Genomic DNA, 17268 nt, shown 5'->3' with positions numbered 1-17268 from the left:
GAGAAACAGAAGGCGCGGGGGGGCCAGCGGATACTTGGATGAATAAAGATTCATGTCACTTGCAGGAAAGCTTTACCCTGCTTCAAAAGGGGGAAAAAAAGAAGAAGAGGAGCGATGAATGCACATTGAATGTCACTCAGGACACTGAGGTCCACTCCCTGGTCGATGAAAGCTGCGTCCTGATTTCCAGTTGTCTGCTTCAGAGAACCTCTTTCTTCCCACCTCATCTTACGAGCAGCGGGGGCCTTAAACCAAACTCATTCCTTGGAAATAGGCTAATTGTGTTCAGTTGACTTCCTTGGATGCAACAGCCCTTACAAGTTAATCACCCAGGAAAGCCTCTTAGTGACAGCTATGCCTTAATTGCATACCAGACTGTGCCCATCAATTTCGGGCGGCAAATCCACACATTCCACCTGCATGGGAATGAGATATTCTGTCAAAAACCTTTGGTGCTCATTGGGAGAAATCCTACATGTGAGGAAACATTCCAGAGCTCTGCCACAACTGTTGCAATCAATTGCATGTGCTACCGTCACGCCTGGTGTCAACACTGCTCCGGAGTCTTAGTCCCGCTTAAACAGAGAAGTTTGGAAACGCTGCTGGCTCCATTTCACTCTGGGGAAATGTTTTAGTCTTGATACGCAGAAGCGGAGAAGTTTGGAAATGACTCAGACTCTCACAACCACTTGCTGATTTGGTCTTTTCAGGTCAAGATGTAGCCTTCGCTGATTTGTTGGGCTCTTAAAACATCACCCCGTTCCAGGAGAAGACAAAAGGCATCAGCTGCAGCTACCAGTGTAGAACACGACATGGATAATCACATACAAACATTGCTGACCCTGTTGTCTATGCTAACATCTGTCATGCAGTTGAATTCTACATTTTACTAGGACACAACTGCTTACATGTGTAGGAGAGCAATCTGTGACAATTTCTGTGTGCAATTTGTGCCTTCCCTTGAACACCGGCATGTGCGTGAACATCAGTGGTCACAATATACACATTTTTAGACGTGCTAGGATGAGATTCAACTGATATGGAACCAATATACTTGTGTGCAGAGAGACTCTTTTACTCTAGGAAATGCTGTTTTCAAATGAAATCTTTCTACTATGCATGTGGCACTTAATTCCGATTTGCAGATCCCCTGGTTTTGCTATTAAGACCCTCTTGCTGCTCATTTTGTGCAGAGTCCTCTGCAGCATCACCAGGGGCCCTTCAGTCTACAGCGAAAACATTAAAGGCCAAACAAACTGACCAGTGTGACAATAAAAAAGGAATGCAGCAGGATGGGTTGGATTTGTTTTTGTGTTATGAGACAGTGCCCGCTCTTCCTCTCTCTGGTCTCAGCTCATCTGCTTGTTCCCTGCTGCGTTTTAGCGTTTATCCAGGGAGGCAGGGGTGAAAATGCTAACCTTTTCCACACAGCAATAACTTCCCACCATGACATCAAACCAACATTGCCTCAGTGTCCCCCAGTGCTCGCTGTGAAAATGTCAGACGAGCTCTTTTCATCTCAGGGAAATCCTATCTGATTTACTCTCCCCCTGCCCTCCTCAGCTGAGGCGTCTGTTTGTACAGGGCCATGTTTCATTTGAATATCAAAGCCTATGAGGAGGTGGCCAGACACTTTAAATGCCATTTTTTGGGGCTTCTCTCAAGGAATGTGACTGCCTAAGTGTCCTTGACGAAGGAACCTAATCACTGAGACAATGTGTGCTTTGTGGCGGCAGGGCGACGGTAATCTCTATCTCCTCTCAGCTCTGGAGACAAGATGGACACAGAAGAGGCTATTTGCATCCCAGTGTGCAGCTCTTTTAGGTTCCACACTTAAGATGGCATTTGAGAAATCGCTCGCATTTTTGGCCATGAACCCAAGGAACCGGGATGGTGAATATCCTGACATGCCCTATACGTAATTACCATGCTCCACTCACAATGACCTGTGCTGAACCAACAGATTAAGTCGCACGGTGGAGTTTTCTGGTACAACTACACAAACAAAAGTTACGTTTCAGACATACTCGGACTATGTGGTGTGTTTTGAAACCTTTGTTTTTGTTTGAATCCATGTTAACCTGTTTGCATTCTTCTTCTTCCGTATCTTTGTTTGTTGAATGTTACCACCACCAACTGTCAATCTGTGGAATAACATAAAATATCTGATTGCACAAGTTGATTGTGTGATTATGTAAATCCTCTTGCCTGGGTATGATACAAACAAAAAAGGGCTTCACACACACACACACACACAAACACACACAAACACACACACACACACACAAAACATTGCTCTTTAGGCCCGGATGGTCAAAACCTCCACAGGGTGCTTTTAATTAAAAAGAATACTCCCATCACTAGGTATAGTTTCAACCATGAATTCATCATTTGTTGTGTTACTGTAATAGTTATGATAGGAGGAACCCAAAAATGAGCAAAAAAAAAGATATTAACTCCTCTCTGAGTTTCCTATTGTTGTTATTCTGTTTAGAAAATTCAGACCTACAGTACATTTATGCAATTGTAGGAGATCCTGCATAACACAATGTCTTGTTATGTCTATCTTCCATTTATCATGCTGCTGTAATTTAAAGTAAATTACACGAATGTATTTTTTCCTGCATCCACCGATGAACTTCTGTTGTTCTATTGTTGCAGTCTCCCTTTGCTTTCTTAATGCCTCCCTTATTCAAACGGATGATGAGGTAAATCCAGAACAACAGCAAACAAAAACATAGCAGGTACACAATGGTTTATAGTGTTCTTGCGATAACACTATCAAGCATCTAGCACTTTATCTTCGTGGGCCTCTCTCCGATCTGTGCGTCGAATCCACCTGTATCGTTTGCTTCCTGCAACAAAAGCTTGGCGTGTTCCTACACCGCTCCTTCGAGGTGCCTCTCCTACTTTTCATCTGATGAGCCTGGCATGAATGGAGGTATGGACAGTGGCCCCTGTCTTTGTTATGAACTCATCTAAACAAGGATGAAAGCCTCTCTTAGTAATCTCTGGGATCCACAGATATATCCTGCAGTTTATTGTGTGGAGTGCAGCATTTATGTTCATGCACACAGGCACGATATTTGCAGAGAAATACTTGAAAATGTCTTCTTTATCTTTATCTTGGCTTATGTAGCTTCAGTTTTCATATTTTTTGCACAAGTGTTCGGTTGTCTTTAATGTACTTTCAACATCTACGTCTTGTACATTGTTGTTTCCCCCTATGTTTACTTTTGTTCGATCCTGAGTTGCAGTGTTTTTGTGGTTGAACGAGGATTAAATTACAGTTACGTCTTAGCTAAAATGGGCAATGCTTTCTATAAAGATTCATAAAACTTTACCATTAATATATGTATCTGGACTTTGAAAGTGACCTATTTCACGAAGCCAGTTCATAAAACATTTCTTAACTTCACAAATGAACGTGGTAATAATTAGGGCCCTATGTTAAACTATGATTAACTGAAAATCTCTGGGTTGTGGATGGTTGATCCAATAAAACAAGACATTTGAAGGAGAAATGATTTGCTCATCACTGACAACAAAGTAGTTCACATGTGGGGAGACAGATGCACCAATTATTACACTAATGATTCTATAATGTGATCATGGACCATATGACGGTGGATGGCGAATCAGAGATCGTGGATCCATTTTTCTAGTTTTATTATTGTAATGTGTGGTCATGCTTCAAGTTCTGTCATCTTTAGGAACATTGTCCCCTCAGCAGTCGGACTTTTAAACCAGCTGTAGCCCTGGTGTATGGCACACACACATTTTAATATATTTTAGTATTTTAACAAAGGACTAATGGATGTTTAACGCTCTTTTTATGTACTGTTATGATGTGTATGGGTTGTGTGACTACTGTTTGCAAAACAAATGGCCCCTCGTTATTATTTTTTTTTCCCAGGCAAATTAATTGACTTTTTAAGGGCTTTAACATGCTCAAGTTCTTACCAAAATTTGCAGAAAATTAGAAAGTGGGGAAAATGTTGGTATTCTGTGGGAATTTTCATTTAACTTCATTTCTGCTCTTACTTTCTGTTTAGTTTGGGAAAGTCTGAGTGGTTTCATTCCTGTCGTGGTTGTTATGCGCAGTCTTCGACGAGGGGGTCGCTGTTTTCGCTCTCGCGAGGCTTTCATACCGGAAGCGACAACGGCGAAGGTCAAGAATTAAACATGGCGCTCCGCGGTGCACTGAGGTCTGTGTACACCTCGTTTACGGGGTTAAAATTAGGAGCTGCAGCCTCAAACGTGGGTGTGTTTCAGGGGATACATGTTCCTCGGCTCTGTGCTGTGACCGTCCCGAGCAGAGGGATCCGTCAGGGTGAGTTTTCCATACACACGTGACGGCTTTAGCCTGTCGGTGTGTTAGCCCGCATGCTAATGTAGAGGCACTGAAGGCAGGCGGCTCAGCTCAGATGTTTTCCTCACACAAGAACACAAACTCTGAGGATCCATTGATTGTTTTAACTCCTATTGTGAATCAAAAACAAGATTAAAACACAAATCCTTCAAAACAACTGAGGTCCTGCGTTGACTCGCTCCTTATACCTCTTCATCAAGGGTGTTATGATCCCAAGAAAGTGTTTCTCACCAGTGATTCACACATTTTCTTGACTTTAAATAACTCTAAACCTGGTGGTTTATACAGTATACCATGTATGGGTTTATACATCTGTAAAGGTTGCATAATCATGTTCAACTTTGCTTTTAGAATGGACTTTATTAAACTGTCATAGGACTGCTAACTGTTCTGTCATTTGAACCCAACTGTATAATTTTGCGTTACTGTAGTTTCTTTATTTGTGTGCTTCATTGAAATATATTTACTTGCTGTCAAAAAGGCTAAAACTGAAAAATAGCAACTGCAATATTTGTGTTGTGTTCCTGAATACTGTGTAATGTTTTACATACTGTTTTGTTGCAGTGGTAGAGAAGCAGGAGGGTAAAACAACAATGGTAAGTAAAAGAGTGTTGTGATGTGAAACTGACATAATAGTGAATGTACAATTTTATATACTGTAGTATTTTTGGTTGATAATACATAGTGTTTTTGATCAATTATATCTATTGTATACACCTCATGTTTTTGAATGCTTCATGACATGACAATAAAAAATAAATCAGAAATGTTAACATTTCAATGACCTCCATCAGCACACCTTTATAAGAACCAGTTATAAACCTTTATGTGACTGGACATGTCATTTTTTATTTCAAAGGTCTAATAATGCTCATCTTTTCTCAGATCGAGGGACAAATCGTAGAAGTCCCAGTAGGACCACAACCTCCAAACCCCACAGCCAAGTGTCCTATCTACAAATGGGACCTACAAAACAAATACAACTACACGGTAAATGCATTCAGGGGCAGGCAATGACCGAATAAGATATTATTCAAAGTGTTATCAGCTGTTTAAGGTGCCTGATATGATTATTTTCCTCTCCCAGGACGTCTTGCTTCTTAGTCAGTTCATCAGGTCAGATGGAGGGATGTTGCCCAGGAGGATCACTGGTCTCTGTCCACAGGAGCATCGAAAGATTACCATTTGTGTGCAGATGGCTCACAGAGCAGGTCTGTGTTAGTGACTACCCCTCTGTGTGGTTTCATATACATTTTTATCGACTATGATTCCAAAACATCCTCTTTTGGCCCGTCTGAATTGCCACTGAATCTGTCTGTATAGCTTTCCAACATCGAAACTGATTTCAAATACATATAAGTAGTCGAGATAGTGTTGATTTTGACTCTTTCGAATGGCAAACAGTTGTGGAAACTGGATCAAGAAAGCAGGATAGAGTTAGGTTTGACCATAATCCCCAATATATTATTTTCTAATAAATTTGAAAATTAAAAACGTTTTGGTTATATATTCATAACAGATTAAAGTAAGCTGAATTTGATCTGCTTGTCCCAACGTGGGTTCCCATATATTTTGAGCACCATCACCAATCAGGAAAGCTGGTGACAGGGATAAGTAATTCCTTTGTTCACTGCAAACATCTGGCCTGAATTTAATCCAACTGAACTGTATCTTTGTGCCGTTTAGTTTTTTCCCACCGGTTCACTGAGGAGCTTTCTCTGATAACAATGTTGCTGACATGTTTCAACTCCTTATTTCTTTCCTGTGTTCAAGGTCTACTACCTGACCACAAACCCAAACTTCCTGAAGGCCATGTCCCAAAGAGGCCCAAGCCACAACTTAACAGGTGATACATGCATCTGTGTCTACCAACTCCCAGGATGTATGTCTATCAATAAATATATGTTTTACATCTCTATTTTTCTTTCCTACAGATATTTGACTCGCTGGTCTATTGACTCTGTGAAACCCATTTATAAAAGAGGACTGAAGTGGTGTAAGAAGCGTATGATGGTCGGCCACCCAGCACTCAAGGACAATGTGTGTTACGGTGTCAAGCCTCTTTACATAAAACACTGAAGGACAATAGGCCTGAGGAATCAGTACAGCAGCTGTTGGAGGAGTAGGTGGGCCGATTACGCACGGATGCAGTGGATTTCTACGTCTGACTTTTGTGATTGTGCCCTGGGAAAAGGCCTCAACGCTTCATCCATCTGTTAATCCACCCTTTGTTTAGGAAACTGTGTCACACTTTGAATAAATCACACTCATCCATTTCTCTCTGTGGGTTTTCAAACAGCCTTGAGATGAACACACTGACAACTTAATGTGAACAACAACTGGGTCAGTGTTACACTTTCAAAGTAGGTGGTATGTTGACTGTGTAAACTCAAGGCAACACAGATGTGCAAATAAAATGTCTGTTTATTCTACCTCAGCATTTGTTTACTGTATAGGAGCAGTCTTTATGCATGAGAACTAAATAGAAGAGAAAGCTTGTAGACACAAAGTGCGTAAAAGAAAAGATAAATAGTCGTGCAATATGCTGCATAGAACCGACTTTGGTTTTGAAGAGATGTATGAAAAAACTGCAGCCTGAAATACGTCTATAAGTGTCTCTTTACAGCATGAAGGCGAGGTCCAAATTCTTGGACCCATCACCGATGTAGATGTATCCGTGCTGTGGCGTCATGGGCAGGTGGTAGAAGGTCAGGCCGAGCCACAACAGGCTGCGAAGCACGCACACTTTGCTGCCACATTCAAACTGGAGACTCCATGATCCTACAGACAAGGGCGGAAAGCTTATAAACAGTTGATACATGCAAGAGGCTGCAACGTCATGTTACCCGACTGTAAAGTAGACGACTGGAGTTTTCTTTGGAAATCACTCCAAGACAGATATGCCCTTCACATTCCAGGAACAGCCAATCAACGCTCTGTGTTTTATGATATCTACAGTTGAACCTGTTTCGGAAAATGTTGTGACCATAAAACCAAAGACCCAAGTTATAGAGAGCTTGAACTACACTAGAAGGAGAAGATTCTGAGAAATAAGACAATAGTTTCACTTCTTGTTTGGATTCCGACAAAGTATGATTCAACTTAAATATAAATGGCTAAGAGGTGTGGTAGGACGGGAAATCTACAGCTCTAAATCGAGAGCTGGACACTGGTTGGTGAAAAGAGGTGGAGCACAGCCCGGGGGTCTTAGAAGTAAACATCTGTCTTTTGTTGGAGATGCATTTTCCCCAGAGTCCCTTTCAGAAATGGAGAAAAACTGTTTCTCCTGTTCAGCGAACTCGTGTGAAATGCTGTTCAAACGGCTGAGTGTGGCATTGAGACAGCTGTGTAGTGTCTGCCGCAGCGATGACACTGTTAAAGTCAGTATCAACTCAAAGGAACACACACAAACATATACACACGAGGAAGCTCTGTGAAATCCGACATCTGTTGCACGTTTAGTCTTGGACGCTAATACACTTGAACATGCAGGACATCACTTAATCTGCATCACATCCAGCCAAGAAACCAACCCTAACAGGCTCGCTAGACAAAAGCTGCTTTCAGACATGCAATGAACTATAAAGGAATTACTGCAGAAGTATCATTTTATTCCGCACAATTTTTTTTCCAACAGCTCAAATGTGTGAGCCTCCCACCGGCATTTGAGCACACGAACCTGAAAGAGTCAACATCATTATAACATGCTTTAACCACAACCAAACAAGATCCATAACAAATTGATAAATAAATAAATGAACTATCATGGCACTCAGGACCATACTTCTCTCGCAGTTCTTGGGCCCTGAATCCTGGAATAAGAGCCAAGATATTTCTAATCAAATCTGATTGGTAGTAGTCAAGTCTTCAAACCACCGGAGACATAAGCGTCATCATTTCGGGTGAAACCTTTCTTACGACATATTCCCAGAAAATGTGGAGGCGAGGGGGATTTATCAGTGCAGCCTTGCTAAATTTAATTTTACAGTGAAAATAAGATAGTGGTTCTCTGAAGAAACACCACTTTTCAGTCGCCACACTGATTCATATTCTGATCTCATTTCATTAGTTATAACACTGACAGTGAAGAACCTCCAGTTGTATCACTGGCTCTCTAAAAGGCCTCATTGACACGTGACTTGAAACTATCCTCTTAAGTTTATAGGGATTCATTTTTGTTGTTTTGTATAAAGGAACATAAGGCGGCTTGTTTTGGTGTCGGGTAAACTGAGCTCTCTGGCTTCACCTTTAGGAATGTCATCACTCAGCACATCCAGGAAGTCAATAGCTGGGTTGAGTTGACTCGTCTCTAGGAGGCTCTTCTTCTTCAGATTCTTTGGTTCGCTGAAGTGCAGGAAACTGTCGAGCTTTCCCAATTCAGAGTAAGACAGACCTGGGGAACAATGCACATAAGAAATAACCTTTTACACAGGATACAGAAATGTTAGTTAACCAAATACAATTGAAAAGGCATTAGGAAACATTTCCCGACCCTAAACCATTTGACCTATTGGTACAATTGACCTAAATACCACATTTGAACAAGGCTTGATGAAACCACTTGGGACACAATGGGACTTAGACTCACACATGATGTGAAACAGTAAAATCTTATTACCGCAAAAGCTGCGGTTGATCTGGACAAGGCCGTGCGGACTCTTGACGAATGCACCTCTTGGTACCACAGACACTTCCTCTTCGATGTGATGAACTGTCACTGCCAGCCTGATCTCCTCGTTCACTTTGGTCTGAAACCAAGAGCAGACTTCCATGACTCAGCGGATATCAACAACAGGAACGAATCACAGAAGTGCACCAGTAAGACTCTTTTGTACTCTTTTCTGCCATCTGCGTTTATTATTGTGTTAGCAGCATTACACAACAACTACTGGACGGATTACCATGGAACTAAGTGGGAGGGTGTGGTGATGCGTCAGTGAAGAACCATTACATTTTGTTGTGGAGCATTGGGCAGATGCCGAAAACCTTTTTTCACTTTCTTCAACATTGTTGTTGATTCCTCAAAGAATCTTGTGTGAAATTTCATGCTGATCAACTACAAATCTAGATCTGGTGAAGTTAATTATGGCTCCATTAGGGGTGTAGTTCATTCAGCCGCTCTATGGTAACACATTGAGCTAGAACCCAATGCACCACCAATGTGTAGTTTAGAAATGTAATGTAATTGGACATAAGCTATAAGACTTATTGTAGGGGACTGCTGGGCCTCGGGGGACGTGTGTGCTCTGCTGAGTGCAATCCTAGGTCCCACATTTATCTTTGTTATTACTATATATCAATACTCACCACTACCTCCTCTTCTTCATCTCCATCTCCTCGCCTGCGGATGTCCCGATGCTCATACACATGTGAGGGGTCTCCTGTGAAGCGACCCTTGGCAGCGCTGGACACTTGGTCGATTAGAGGGACTGTGGCAGGGGGCAGCAGGAACCAGTCCACACAGTTTAAGCTGGAGGAAACAGCCATGACACACACATTCAGGTTTTTTCCCACACACAGCAGATTAATGAAACTGAATCACAGGTGAGATTCTCCCACCTATAAAGATTCTTCCTATCCTTCATCTCATCCTCTCCTCTCCCCTGTGCAATAAAATAATCCGCCTTCAACCCCAGCACTTTGCCCCAGAGCAGGACTCGCTGGAACTTGTAGTTTTTCTGCAGAATCACCAGGGAAGTCTGCAGGGCGGCTCTCTGCTCGACGTTCAAAGTGTTCCCGCTTCCGGCGACGAGTTCCAGGGAAAAGAACAGCGACTGGGAATCCATCGTTTCTCCAGTGAACCTGTTTAGCCTCAGTAAATACCAGTCTCAACGTCCGTTGACGCGGTTGCTATAGAGACGCCAAACACTTGTGTCCCCGCCCCCCCCCCCCACGTTAACACAATAACAAAGTCACGTTGTTACCACCGCGAGAGCTAATGAATTGATTTAAAGGACGCACGTGTCTCTGCAGGATGTGTACACACTTATTTCTCTTCAGCTGACTGTTGTGATGGTGAGTTTCCAGATGTGTGTGTGTCAGGGGCAGAAAGCAGCAGCTGATCCTCACTCACTGACCTGAGGTCTGTGCGCTGGCTCCCTGACTTCCACATCCTGCTGTCGGATTATAAAGCACTGGATGGTTTAGGGCCAAAAACATATCTCTGATCTTCGGAGTCCAAAACTTAATTACCTGGAGAAGCAGTGTTCAGTTTCTGGAACAAGCTCCCACAGACCCTGCAGGGCTGCTGAAAATCTGTTATTTTATATCAATGCTGAAGACTTTCCTGTCTGCCTTTTATCAAATCAAATAATTACAGATTTCTTCTTTACTTTTACTCTTTTAGTTCTTGTCTTATTTATTACCTTGTATTCTCTATTTAGCTCTTTTTAAATGCTTAATTTTTGTATTGGCCTTTGTTGCTTTTAGATTCTACAAGAAGCACTTTGAATTGCCTTGATGTTGACATGTGCTAAACAAATAAACTTGCCTAGCCTTTTGACCAATAATATTTTTATATGGACTATATTTACAAAAAGGGAAAACAAAATTGTTATTGTTTTTGTATTTATATTGTATTCGCATCAACACCCCAATGATGCAAACCCGATCACGCTCTGATGTCATTGCACATCCTCTCAAGCGCTAAATAGTCCCCTCTGCAAGGGAGAGTCAAGTTTAGTCTGTCCCAAAGTTTTGGTTTGTCCAAAATGGCGTGCCATTGTGTTGCAAATGTTGCCTTAAGGTTGTGACATTGCTCAAGGTTGCTACAAGTAAAAGTGATACTTAGATACTTACCTGTGATCCCTGCGATAGAAATTAATGATTTACCGTGGATATCCAGGGGGGGGAAAACCAGCTGAGGGCATCAGATTAGGATAGAAAGGGATGTGTGTTTAATATGTATTCCAATTTAACTGTTTATTATTATTGCTCATATTGGGTTATTGTATAAAAGGACATGGCTGACGCTGGTTGTGAAGTTGTCGGCGCCTGAGAACATAACTGTATTCTTTATACTTTCTACAGAAAATGAATCATTAATATTCACTTTATACAGAAAATGATTCACTTTATACAGAACATTAATCATTAATATTTGGGAGCAAACTGTGCTTTTGAAAATCATTATGACGACGATGATGATGATTATTATTGTTGTTGTTGTTGCTATACTTCCATTCCAATAGTGCGAGACTATGCTCATTGACAGTACACAATTATTTAGACTATTTGATGCAGTTGCGGATTAAGTTTGTAATTTTCATCTTTCTAACAGAGAAAATCTCACATAGTTTCTCACTGAGCTCCTCAGTGCTGATTGTTGGCTCTGTGTGTTGGTATGAGGGGAAGGATCAGTTTAGTGGCAGTTTCAGCCAAAGTGTGTGGAGGACAGTAAAGGGTTAAGTTCTTTGCACAGCTGGCAGGATGCATGCTCAGATCCATGTTATATTACTGCATGGCACATGGGAATAAGAGTTACAGGATGTATTTTCCATTTAAATACTATCATTGTGTATTTGCAGAGAATAGAAAAAACCTTTAATAAACAATGACATGTCGTGGAGGTAAATTTATTATGTGTTCCCATGGCCATAAGTCAAAGTAACTGACTGGCGTATGGTAAAAAGTCACACAGCAAACACAACAGGCTGTAGTCCTTGAGGCTTATGGCAATTTCATGAATCAGATTTAGTACTGGAAAATGAGGCACCATGTGTGTGTGTGTGTGTCTGTGTGTGTGTGTGAGACTGTTTTAGGGTTGAGGATGTAGAGGTGTTCTGGGTACAAATGAAATAGCTGAAACGTGATCTAGCAGGAGTGGAGGAGGAAGAATGGGATAGTGTTGAGTTTCAGTATATTCTGTGTGATTTAGTCATTGTGTGAATATATTGTGAATAATGCTTTTTTTGTGTGTTTTGTTTTTTTCCCATCTGTTTATCCCTGAGAGGAAATGAACATGCAGCTCGCTCATCGTCCACCAGTTTCAGTGTGTCGGCTCAAAAGGTCAAACCCCTTTTACGTCTGCAGTTTATTAAGACAGCCCAAACCATTGTCCCTTCTCTCTTTAGTTCTTGAAAGGATTGTTTTTCATTTCCAGTGGATTGATTTCAGGCAGACTAAGTAGTGCTTAAATCTATAGTGGCTCTGGGCATGTAGTGTAGTGTATCCTGCAAATCAAATAGGGAAGCGTATCCTGCGAATCCCAATCATAAGACATTAAGCAGACATTGTTTTTTCTCGTTTACTCTGGAACAGATCCACTAGTTGTGGTCAGTGTAAGCAATGTAAAGCTTATTTAAGTTACATGTAGAAAAGCATGATTGGCTACTGTCCAACAAATGATTGTAGACAACCCGATCCCGTTTTGGTCGCTTGGTTTCAACTGTATTAATTTCTTTACAGATCCTGAAATCCATGCAGGAAACTTTATTTAAATGTAGGAAGACAACAAAAAGTTCTCATTCATGCTGGAAGACAGTTTAATTACTCTCACATCAGGTGCCTATTATTTAAAGTTATAACCCATGAGATTTTCAGTGCATTAAACCCTATTTGCGTTTCGTATTGCTCAGTCATATCCTGACAGTGTTGCAATATACTGTAATTTATTTGGAAAGTCATATTCACTGGAGATTACTGCTATCTTCCATGATTCAGATTGTCTTCCCATGCACAGGCGATTCATAAGAATTCAGGAATGTTTGCACTACGTGTTAGTTTGATATCATTGATATCATTCAGATAACCTTTTGAGCTGTATCAGAGTATTGTGTGAAGTTACTGCCAATGCTAACTGAACATCATTTCCTGCTACAGCTACTTTAGGCTATATGTGACCATGTAGGATGTGAAACTTTATCGAGGGTACAGATATATTGAATTGCTGCCTTCAAAAATGTCAACAATAACTTCGATAACTATATAACTATCAAAAAAGAGGGTCGGATTTTAATGAAAAGCTAAGGGTTAGAACTAATTCCAGGCAAGTCCTCTCAAGAATTTGCAATCTGAAAAGAACACGGGCAGGTTTTAATAATTCTTAATGTCTATTCATTCCCATGCTTGGCTATTCCCATGCCACACTGCAGTTGCAGGGCTCTGTGTGGTGGCTGCAATTGTCTAAACAAAAGGGCTCGGTCTGGAGTCACATGCTTGATCAGCAGCGGTGATTTCAGCTGCCTGGCCCTCTGCCCCCTCATGGCTAATGTAGTCCACCAACAGAAACGGGAGGGAGAGTGGGGTGACTTCACCACAAAGTACCCCACACAGAAGGGACTACACAAGGACAGCCCCTCACCAACCCCTCCACTCACTCACACAGACAAACACACTCTGAGCTTGTTGCTCAGGATGGCACCTCATTAGAGTTGGCAGTGTTAGGTGGAAGTTTTGGAGTTGCAAGCCACAGAGTGACACACACATACACAGCACTCCATTTGTGTTTCCCAATTGGCCGGGAAGGAAGTAATACTTGGAATGAAGCGGCCTGTTTCTGTCCTTGTCCCGCTGCTCTGGGAAACTCACCTCCCAGGCGACCAGCGTTGCCACGGCACTAATCCTGACGGACAAAAGATGGGAGTGCCACAGAGCACGATGCTGCTGGACGCTCTCATTGGTTGGCATGATCCCACGCGATGCACTGATTGGCCAGTGCCATGTTTATATACAAATTGGAGCAGTCAGAGGTCACATCCATCGATCTTGGTGGTGACATGCAGGAAACCTGACCCCAAAACCTCAGAACTCTAAATGGGCTTAATTCCTATTTGATACGTACACATAAAAGCACATGCACACAAACACAGCGGCTCTTTTTTAAGTCCAGTGGCCTGGGAGTGCAGTATTAAGTGAATACTGAAAGAGAGGGAGTGAAGTGACCAAATAATAGTGTCTGTGCTGTACAATAGCACAGACGACAACAATACCAAGAATGCATTGAGGGCACTGGGTTCAGTGGATTGCACACCTAAACAAAAACCACTGTCACAGAGGTTTTGGATTAAGACTTGATAAATATTTTGATCTGTAAGGGCGTGTTGGGTAAACTAGTAAAACCTCACAGACTTTCAGGTCACTGCCGTTCAATTTGACTGGCCGTGACGACAGTCTGTTAGAAAAAAAGTAATTATTATAATTAATAGGATTTTCCTGTTCTCCTCAAATTTCAAAGATTATTCTTTTACTCTCATTTATTATTTGTCCGTATCTTCTAAATCTAATTCGTATCTACACTAAGATTAAAAATAGACTGATTGGTGAAGCTAATATGCTAATAATAGCTTACTTGAGATATACTATTATGTGTAACTCTAGCCTATATGTCCTCCAAAGAAGAATTCCAGTGCAAAATTGCAACAAAAAAACACCAGAGGGCGCTGATGCTATATTTTTTTTAAGTTACATTTCTGTCTTATATCTTGTCAGGGCAAATAAATAGTTATACATTAAGGAATTACTCGTATTTCCTTTTTTCCCCAAAAAATAAATGAGGTTTATGCCACTCTCGTGTTTCTAATCGTTTAGATACAGGTAGCGTTATTAGTTTATCTTAGCGTAGCACAAAGATTCGAGCTAGGGGCAATCAACTACCCTAGCTTAGTCTGATCACATCTAAAGCTTGATAATCTAGATGTAATGTTTAGCATGTTTTATCAACTCATGGTTGAAATCTTAACAAGTGCGGTAAACCTTCAAACATCAAAGGGATATTCTCCATCTTGTCCTATGTTCTAAAATAAAGAAAATATTGTGATTTTACAGTGGGCTATGTGACTGAGTGAGCTACGTGAGCTGTTCGAGAGTAAAATCCATCTTTTATTCCAACTCTTGGCAAAAAACACAGCTAATATTATTTAAAAAAATCTAATAGCTACAAATATTTTACAAGTTACCTGCACATTTCCTCAAAAGAGCTTTGTTATTTGGATCAAAGAGAATTACAAGGAAACTACTCATGGTGCTCACTTGTTTACAGTGAACTTAATTTAGGTGTTAGCATAAAATTGAGTCATTTTTTGGAGAGCAAATCTTATAAAACACATTATGAACACACAATTTAACGTATATGGAGAAACGTTTTTTTTCATAATGAATCAGTATTTACTTGGGTTTATAGTGATCTTTCTTCTTATGGACTTAATGGTTATTTCCCGGTATTTTCAGCAAAGCAAGTAGAACAGCTGGGTAATTAACAGGATATTGTTAGAAAATAACATACCAGTAAATAAATTAATACAAAAGCAATGCATTCATTAAAAAAACATTAACCCTGTATTGCCTGAATCAATTATGAATTATGAGTTAACTAATTACTAACCATTACTAACTCATTCCTTAAATCACAGACCAGTAAATATGTAAACTCTTTTTTGTATTGTGTGCTGCACTGCACCTTGTGCAAAACCAAATATGACTAATGTGGACATGTGATCAAGCTGTTTGAACAAGATAGTCTGCAGGGAATTAGATCAGACTTAAGATCAAACACACACCCATTTCAAGAAATCCAGAGCCACGTGTGTCGAAACTGAGCCAGTGAATTTTTGGTGTTTTCCATCAGATCCAAACTTTGGCGTGTGTGTGTTTTTTAGAGTTGTGCAATGTAGCTGCTGCCATTGGGACTAGGCTGCTTCCCAGGCTCCGGCAACCTTAACAGCCACATAATGTGTTCACTGAGCAAGCAGAAGGCAGTGTCCAGCAGCGAGCATTTATTAAATGCACATTAAATAGATTCAACCAACAGGCCGTATATCAGGTGTCTGATATCCAACTTCCATCTCTTTCCCAGCTCATCCTCAGAGCCACATGGGAATATCTGCAAGTTATTAGTGCCCCCGCATCCAGACCCTGCACAGCTTTCTCATGTGACTTTGTTGAGTTACAGTCTTTTCAAAATCTGTCTTGAATTCTCTTCGTATAGCAGTCAGGCAGTGTATGTGTGTGTGATTCATCAAGGAACCAGTGCCATATTGTGAGTTTTGCCACCACTTCAAGCATGTTGAAGATCATTTAACACTGAGCGTAGGCCCTTTATGCTTAAGCACACAACCACACATCAGAGACACAATGAAATCATACTTGAGAAAGAGTCGACAAGTTAGGTACAGTAGGGGTTGAGTACAGTCAGTAACCTTTGCATGCACTCAGAGCATACACTGCAGTTATGTCATGGTAAAATATAAATACTATAGAGGTCTTTCTCAGCTGAGGCAGGTACCGTGGTGAGAAAGCGGAAAAGGGCAGGAACCAAAGGAAGCAAAGGGAAACCGAGAGGGAGACAATATTGAAAGATCAGGTGAGAAGGTGGAGCTACTGGAACTGTCGCCCAGTAAACTGTCTCATACCAATGTCAGAGCAAGTTAGAAATCCTCATCAAACACTGTGCATTTGTCCCCCTCTGCTGCTTTATGAATATTTCAGAAGTTCAGCCCCTCAACTGCAGCTCAACAGTGCCCCCAAATGTTAAGAATGGTGCATTTAGCTCCTGTTGTATTTTAATAATAATAAATTAAAGGACACTTTACATGTGTCGGTAGGCACAAAAAGATAGAAAAGAAAATAATTCACACAAAACAGGGCAGAAATAGACTGAGCACTAATGGCAGGGTGGAGCTTTAACTAAGGCCAAAGGGAACATGTGGTTTTTGAGTTTCTTGAAGCTGTCCAGAGATGCATCATTGCAGATTTCAGCTGGGAGAGAATCCCAGTGGGTGGGGGTTGCAAAACAGACGGCTCTGTCTCCAAAGGTTTGCAGTCTGCTGTTGAGGATGGAGAGCAAACCTGTGTTTGAGGACCGCAGCTTTTTGGAGCGGACTGTAGGGGTGGAGGAGGTCAGTATGGTGGGGCTAGGGCATGGAGGGATTTATGGGAGAGAAGGAGGAGTTTGTTGTTGA

General features: G+C 41.2%; 2 protein-coding genes across 2 annotated transcripts; one reads left to right on the top strand and one right to left on the bottom strand.

Annotated features, from left to right (window-relative positions):
- The first annotated feature begins 4150 nt into the window (after positions 1-4150).
- Positions 4151-6804, top strand: mrps18a (mitochondrial ribosomal protein S18A). Its single transcript, XM_053445062.1, has 6 exons — positions 4151-4333; positions 4937-4968; positions 5258-5362; positions 5460-5583; positions 6146-6218; positions 6307-6804. Exons 1-6 carry the CDS (start codon positions 4186-4188, stop codon positions 6449-6451), a joined length of 627 nt encoding a protein of 208 aa, XP_053301037.1. The 5' UTR covers positions 4151-4185; the 3' UTR covers positions 6452-6804.
- A 188-nt stretch (positions 6805-6992) lies between these two features.
- Positions 6993-10252, bottom strand: rsph9 (radial spoke head component 9). The gene is made up of 5 exons (XM_053445736.1): positions 9932-10252; positions 9680-9842; positions 8991-9120; positions 8619-8765; positions 6993-7153 (listed from the first exon to the last, which is right to left on the bottom strand). Exons 1-5 carry the CDS (start codon positions 10156-10158, stop codon positions 6993-6995), a joined length of 828 nt encoding a protein of 275 aa, XP_053301711.1. The 5' UTR covers positions 10159-10252.
- Between the last annotated feature and the right edge of the window lie 7016 nt (positions 10253-17268).

Source organism: Pleuronectes platessa, chromosome 17, assembly GCF_947347685.1.
Source record: "Pleuronectes platessa chromosome 17, fPlePla1.1, whole genome shotgun sequence".
In the NCBI taxonomy this organism is placed as follows: Eukaryota; Metazoa; Chordata; class Actinopteri; order Pleuronectiformes; family Pleuronectidae; genus Pleuronectes; species Pleuronectes platessa.
The sequence above is the reverse complement of the archived record's forward strand: the minus strand, read 5'-3'. Positions and strand labels throughout refer to the sequence as shown.

Excerpts from the sequence above, each read along its gene's own strand:
- mrps18a (XM_053445062.1), top strand. The coding sequence starts at position 4,186 with ATGGCGCTCCGCGGTGCACTGAGGTCTGTGTACACCTCGTTTACGGGG. Across the intron at positions 5,363-5,459 it reads AAAACAAATACAACTACACG|GACGTCTTGCTTCTTAGTCA; the intron begins GTAAATGCATTC and ends TTCCTCTCCCAG. Across the intron at positions 5,584-6,145 it reads GCAGATGGCTCACAGAGCAG|GTCTACTACCTGACCACAAA; the intron begins GTCTGTGTTAGT and ends CCTGTGTTCAAG.
- rsph9 (XM_053445736.1), bottom strand. The coding sequence starts at position 10,158 with ATGGATTCCCAGTCGCTGTTCTTTTCCCTGGAACTCGTCGCCGGAAGC. Across the intron at positions 9,843-9,931 it reads GATAGGAAGAATCTTTATAG|CTTAAACTGTGTGGACTGGT; the intron begins GTGGGAGAATCT and ends TGTTTCCTCCAG. Across the intron at positions 7,154-8,618 it reads GAGTGATGACATTCCTAAAG|GATCATGGAGTCTCCAGTTT; the intron begins GTGAAGCCAGAG and ends CCTTGTCTGTAG.